This window comes from Acanthisitta chloris, unplaced genomic scaffold (genome assembly GCF_000695815.1).
Source record: "Acanthisitta chloris isolate BGI_N310 unplaced genomic scaffold, ASM69581v1 scaffold17438, whole genome shotgun sequence".
NCBI lineage: Eukaryota > Metazoa > Chordata > Aves > Passeriformes > Acanthisittidae > Acanthisitta > Acanthisitta chloris.
Window position 1 is genome coordinate 5,502 of NW_008686649.1, and position 5,688 is coordinate 11,189.

At 51.4% G+C, this 5,688-nt stretch overlaps 1 protein-coding gene across 1 annotated transcript in view; it reads left to right on the top strand.

Moving 5' to 3' along the window:
• Nucleotides 1-5,461, top strand: part of POLL (polymerase (DNA directed), lambda) — a 9,702-nt gene extending 4,241 nt beyond the window's left edge. Inside the window, exons 4-8 of the mRNA XM_009080265.1 lie at nt 791-1,114; nt 1,618-1,791; nt 2,422-2,550; nt 4,484-4,652; nt 5,011-5,461. Coding sequence (XP_009078513.1) covers nt 791-1,114; nt 1,618-1,791; nt 2,422-2,550; nt 4,484-4,652; nt 5,011-5,375 — 1,161 coding nt within the window. The 3' untranslated portion in view covers nt 5,376-5,461. The remainder of the gene's footprint in view (nt 1-790; nt 1,115-1,617; nt 1,792-2,421; nt 2,551-4,483; nt 4,653-5,010) is intronic.
• The last annotated feature ends 227 nt before the right edge of the window (nt 5,462-5,688 follow it).

Here is a 5,688-nt window from a genome sequence, read left to right on the forward strand (position 1 = left end):
GTGAGCAAAGTAGTCTACAAAGCCTCTGTGCTGCTTCCCACTTCTATCCCCTTTTGTTCATTACCTGAAGCCAGGGCTCATTGTTTCTTAAGTCTACACAGAGGCATCCTAATGCAGAGGGTATCAGCAAATGCATACATCGGTTCTTTCTTCTGTCACTGAGGAATGTGGAGTCCTTTGTGTCATTCCTTCCTCCTCCTTTTCTCTTGCAGATAGCCATGGGGAAAATGAGGGGTTGTAATTTACTACTCTGTTAAGATTTTGTGTCTGTAAAGTGAAAATAGAGTTAGTGCCTATCTCCTGTCATCTGCATCATGGGGTGGAAGGTTCAGTGTCTGAGTGTGAGAGATGTGTCTGTGCAGCCACCAGACCTGCAGAAGGTTTCCCGGTGGAAGTAGGGAGGCAGGATCTCTGCCAGCCAGAGATTTTGGCATTGTCATACCTTACTGCTGGCAGCAGTTGCTCACTTAATGTGTCCTACCTCAGTTAGGTCTCAGGGGCTTGGCTGTAGGTGGTGTGTGTGTGCTTGGACCACAGGTGGACAGAGGTCTAGTCTCCTGTGCTATGTGCGGTGTTCATGTAGCATCAAGGTGTGCATGTGTAGCTTGAGGTGTCAAGGCCTGTAGTGTGTATATAACCAGCCACTTCCAGAGGTAGCAGTTGGAGTACTGTGTGCTTGGGAGGTTGGTTAGTGCTCTGACTTCTAGTCTCAGAAGTAGCCTGTACCAAGGGGACATATGTGAGACATGCACTTATTCTCACACGGCTGCTTTTCTGTCTCTTCTTAAAGAAATACTCTGATGATGATGTTGACAGTGAAGGAGAAGATGCTAGTGTCACCCAGGGAGATCTGGAAGCCTTGATTTCTGGCCACTACCCTGTGAAATCATCAGAGACCAGTGACAGTTCTTCCACAGTGGCCCAGCCTCCCAGCAAGTGGGTTTGTGCCCAATCTTCCAACAGCAAGAAGGAGAATCACAACCAATGCATCACAGAAAAACTGGAAGTGCTGGCAAAGGCTTACTCTGTCCAGGGGGACAAGTGGAGAGCTCTGGGCTATGCCAAAGCCATTAATGCACTCAAGAGCTACCACAAGCCAGTCACCTCCTACCAGGTAAAACACATTCTCAGGGTGGTGGAGCAGGGAGATAGACCTTTGATGGAAGTTGTGTGTCAAGTGAAAGTTGGGATTCATTTACCACCTCAGTGTTTTCAAAATAACAGAAAACTGAGCTTTTTAGGGCCAGATCTGAGCACTCAGAGTATAAATGCCTTCCTTGGGCACAATAAATGGACATTTTCATCTTCTTGTTCGTCATCAATATCTGGCCACCATTTAAGATAATCTCTAAAACTAATTGGATCTGACCCTTATGGACTGTGGCAGTCCAGTGGTTCAGTGTGATAGTGTTTCAGTCCTGTTCTGCATGCTAGTCCTTCTCCACTTGAATTGATGAGTCTTTGTAAGCCTGGGCTAGAGAGTAACCTCTCAGGCAGAGCTAGTCCTGCCACTTACCAGTTACTGATCAAATGACTAACCAGGTTCTGAGTGGGTAGCAGTTCTCCAGCTTGTCTGTGATCTTCACTTTTACAGTGGTAGCTCTGGTTTCTTTCTAGGAAGCTTGTAAAATCCCTGGGATTGGGAAGCGGATGGCAGAGAAGATCCTGGAGATCTTGGAGAGTGGGCACCTGCGCAAGCTGGATCACATCAGTGAGAGTGTGCCTGTGCTGGAGTTGTTTTCTAACATCTGGGGAGCAGGTGTCAAGACAGCTCAGATGTGGTACCAGCAGGTAAGTTTAGTGCCTTACATGGGAGGCTCTCAGACTGTGGTTTGAAGACTGTTGCTGAGTGTAGGAGAATTACTTCCCCAAATAGTTTCCAATTGTTAATATCCACAGATGAGATTTGAATCTTTTTTTGGGAGGAGCTCCGAGGCTGGGTCCCACTGTTGATGTGTTTGGGGAGACTGGAGTGCACCCAGCTGAGACTTTAATTTGGTTGCAGATAGAGGACAAAGATGTGGGGGGGAAGAGTAGGGGACACACTGCTTCTTCCACAGCATTACTGCTTGGAGCTCATCTCGTACTACTCATGGCAACGACACGGCTAAGAGCCAGGCTTGAACCAGGGAATCTTGGCCACGAAAGTTTCTGATCCAGTTACTGGGCTGTTGGCCTGACTGGCTCTTGTAGTTGTCAGAGCAGCCATCCGTCTTGTCTGGAAGTTGTAAAAATGAGGCTGAAGCAATTGTGCCAACAGGAGTAACCTAGCCCGCTGGGTGGGCTCCTTTAAAAACGATTTGTTTCCTGAACATGGAGCTCATGAGACAGGTTAAATACAGTCTCCCCAAATCTTGGTGTAAAGTATTTGAAGAGCAAAGCCTTGGTAGATCTTTGATATCATCGTGTGGTCTGCTGTAGGGTTTCCGGACACTGGATGATATCCGCACCAAGGCGACTCTCACCAGCCAGCAAGCTGTGGGGCTGAAGCACTACACAGATTTCCTGGAGCGCATGCCTCGGGAGGAAGCTGCAGAAATAGAGCAGACTGTGAGTAACTTAGCCCCAGGCCCTCAGAGTGGAGTACCTGCTGGGACATGACAGGAAGGTATACACTGTGAAAATGTCCCTCGCTGTTACAGCTGAGCTTTTCAGCTCTTCTTCTGAACAGGATTAGTGCTTGGGGGACCCTCTTTGGGCATGGGCACACAGAGCACCTACTTTGCCCCATAAGAAGGTTCAGTTTGAGTGCCTGGCAAGGAGGAGGATACTTCACAAGTGTCACTTCTACACATTACTTTGAAAAAGACTGCGTGTGGCGTGGTGGGATGAACAGGTTCCCAGCTCCTCTTTCCTGCCTCTCGTCATCTCTGAGATGTCTGCTTTCAGCTGAGGTCTCCTTGGTGCTGCTTTTCCAATGGAAGCTGTGAGCTTATTTGGAGAATCAGGTTGCAAATGGGTGCTGCTTGCTCTAGGATGCTGTGGCACCCCAGGATTATGGGGTGCCAAGCCAGTGTACCCTAATGTGAGCAGAGAGCTTGGGGAACACACTGTCATTGCTACCCCTGTGCTCTCCAATCACCATGGAAGCAGCAGCCAGCGTGACCCTGTCACTCGGCCACAGGGCCTGGCCACGAAGAATACACTCCTGCCAGGCCCCTGCTGGGGTGTCAGTCCCGTGTGCTGGATTAGCCATTTTGGTGGTGAGTGGTCCCTTTCCCAGGCAGGCTGGGCTGAGGAGCTGGCTCTTGGGGATGGGTCTATTGTTACCTTGATGGGATTACTGTGCTCCTGTCCATACACACACACACACACACCTCTGATCCAGGCCCAGGAGAGAGAATGAGGGATTAGTTACTGTGCTGCCTGTCACAGTGAGATCTGAGGAGCTTTTAGGCTCTTGGGTGGGGCTGGGAGTTTTCTAGAAATCTTCATTTAAAGCCAGAAGGGGGGCAAAGACACCAGAGGAGGCCTTGCTCCGCATGAGAAAGGCTTGTGGCTTTTTGGAGCACCTTTGGGGCAAAGGTTAATGGGTTTATCTCTTGCTAATGAAGGATGATCCCCAAGAGTGACAAGGGGCTGTGGACATGAGCACTGCCTTGCTGAACCCCAGCCTCTGTGATGGCCTCATCACTGGGAATTGCTGAGCCCCTAATTATTCGCGGCCAGCAGGGTGATTGGCACAATCAGACCAAGAATACTTTAGTCCTGTCCAGGGACTTGGGAGCCTTTCTTAAACATTTAATGAACGAAGCTATCAGAATTAGCACTGTCTGCACAAAACAGGAGCTGGGATCCAGCCTGGAGGAGACCACATTAGGGGAAGTTCTGATTATATGTGTCTGATTGCTGGCAGCAGCATATTGGCATCTGTTAGTCTAAAATACTGGGACATTTGTGCTTTCCTGGGTTGGGAAGCCCAGCTCTGCTACAGAGGCAGAGCTCCTGGCAGGAGTGAACTCCAAAAGATACTCACAGATTTTCTGCTGTGTTGGGTTCTGCTGGATAGGTTCCACAAGCCCATCCCTGCTTCTGAAATAAGACCTGTGGCTGCCATCTGTTGAACTGATTCTCTTTGTGGGCAGAGCTAGTGAGCTTTGTGTTCCTGGCCCACAGCAGAACTGAAAAACCTTCTCTCCCTCTGTCTCAGAAACTGAAGGCTCTAAAACCTTTGCTGTACTTTGCCCCTTCAGCAGTGCTGCATCTTCCTGCTTGTCCCAACCTAGCTCCAGCCCAGTGCCCTCAAGAGCTGTCTGGCAGCATGCTGGATGTTTGCAGGACTGGGTGGAGGCCCAGCTCACCTGTCCCCTGACAGCAGGCCAGCCTTCTTGGTGGGGCAGTGTGCCATGCCTGCCAAGTGTCTGCTCTGTATGGAGACCCTGGAGATGCAGGACAGACCTTAAGGAAGGCACAAGATCCTTTGCTGCCTTGATGGAAAGAGCATAAAGAGACTGACTCCTCATCCCTCTTTCTCTTCTTGGAGGTCAGACAAGCTGCCCTGGCCCTGAAGCCTGGACTAGTGTGTGTGGCATGTGGCTCCTATCGTCGGGGAAAGCCCACCTGTGGAGATGTGGATGTGCTGGTCACTCACCCCGATGGGCAGTCTCACCGTGGGGTGTTCAGCAAGCTGCTCGACAGCCTCCGGAGGAGTGGTAAGAGGTCTGGGGGAAGGCTCATGGTGCTTGAAGCTGTTTTTAGCGTGGCCAAGCTGAGGAGGCAATGGTATTCATTGAAGGACTGGTGATCACTTTTCCCAGGAACAGGATATCTTGTTAGTCCTTAAAAGTCCTGCCCTGGTCCTGGCCCTGCTGCAGTGTTAAGGAGGGAATATTGCTGCATCTCAGCATGGCTTCTCCTGTCTGGGTGAGGCTGTCAGGGCTGAGGCTGGATTATCCTTGTGGTCCCACAGCACATTATCAGGCACCTCAGCTGCTATCTGGAAACTGGGAAGTTCAGCATGGGGTGTCAGTCTCTACCATTCAGCTCCTCCTTGCCTGTTCTCTCTCCCAGGCTTCCTTACAGATGACCTGGTGAGTCAGGAGGACAATGGTGATCAGAAGAAGTACCTGGGTGTGTGCCGCCTCCCTGGGCCAGCCCAGCGTCACCGTCGTCTCGACATTATTGTGGTGCCTTACAGTGAGTTCGCCTGTGCCCTGCTGTACTTCACTGGCTCAGCTCACTTCAACCGCTCCATGCGGGCCCTGGCCAAGACCAAGGGCATGAGCCTGTCAGAGCATGCCCTCAGCTCGGCCGTGCTGCGAGGCCCCGGAGGTGTCAAGGTGTCATCTGGTCATACTCTGCCCACTCCCACGGAGAGAGATGTCTTCATCCAGCTGGGGCTGCCTTACCGGGAGCCCTCGGAACGGGACTGGTGATACCAGGTTGTCACTCGGCGCCCTGGGCCCACTGCTGTGCTGCTGTTTGGAAGGCTGCTGGTTTCCCCAGTGCTGTGCTGTGCTGATGGCAGACTGAAGAACATATCCCAGCAAACTGGGGCTCCTTGCAGGCATGAGGCCCTGCTGCTGGCAGAGCTGTGTGGCTTCACCCAGCAGAGGCTGTGAGCTGGAACCACGCTGGAAGTGCGTGCTGCCTTGATGCCACAGGCTACCAGAAGGGCTTGCTGCCTATCAGCTACCCTGGCCCTGCTCTCCCCAGCTTCAGAAAGCTGGGCTGCAGAGCATTGTGATC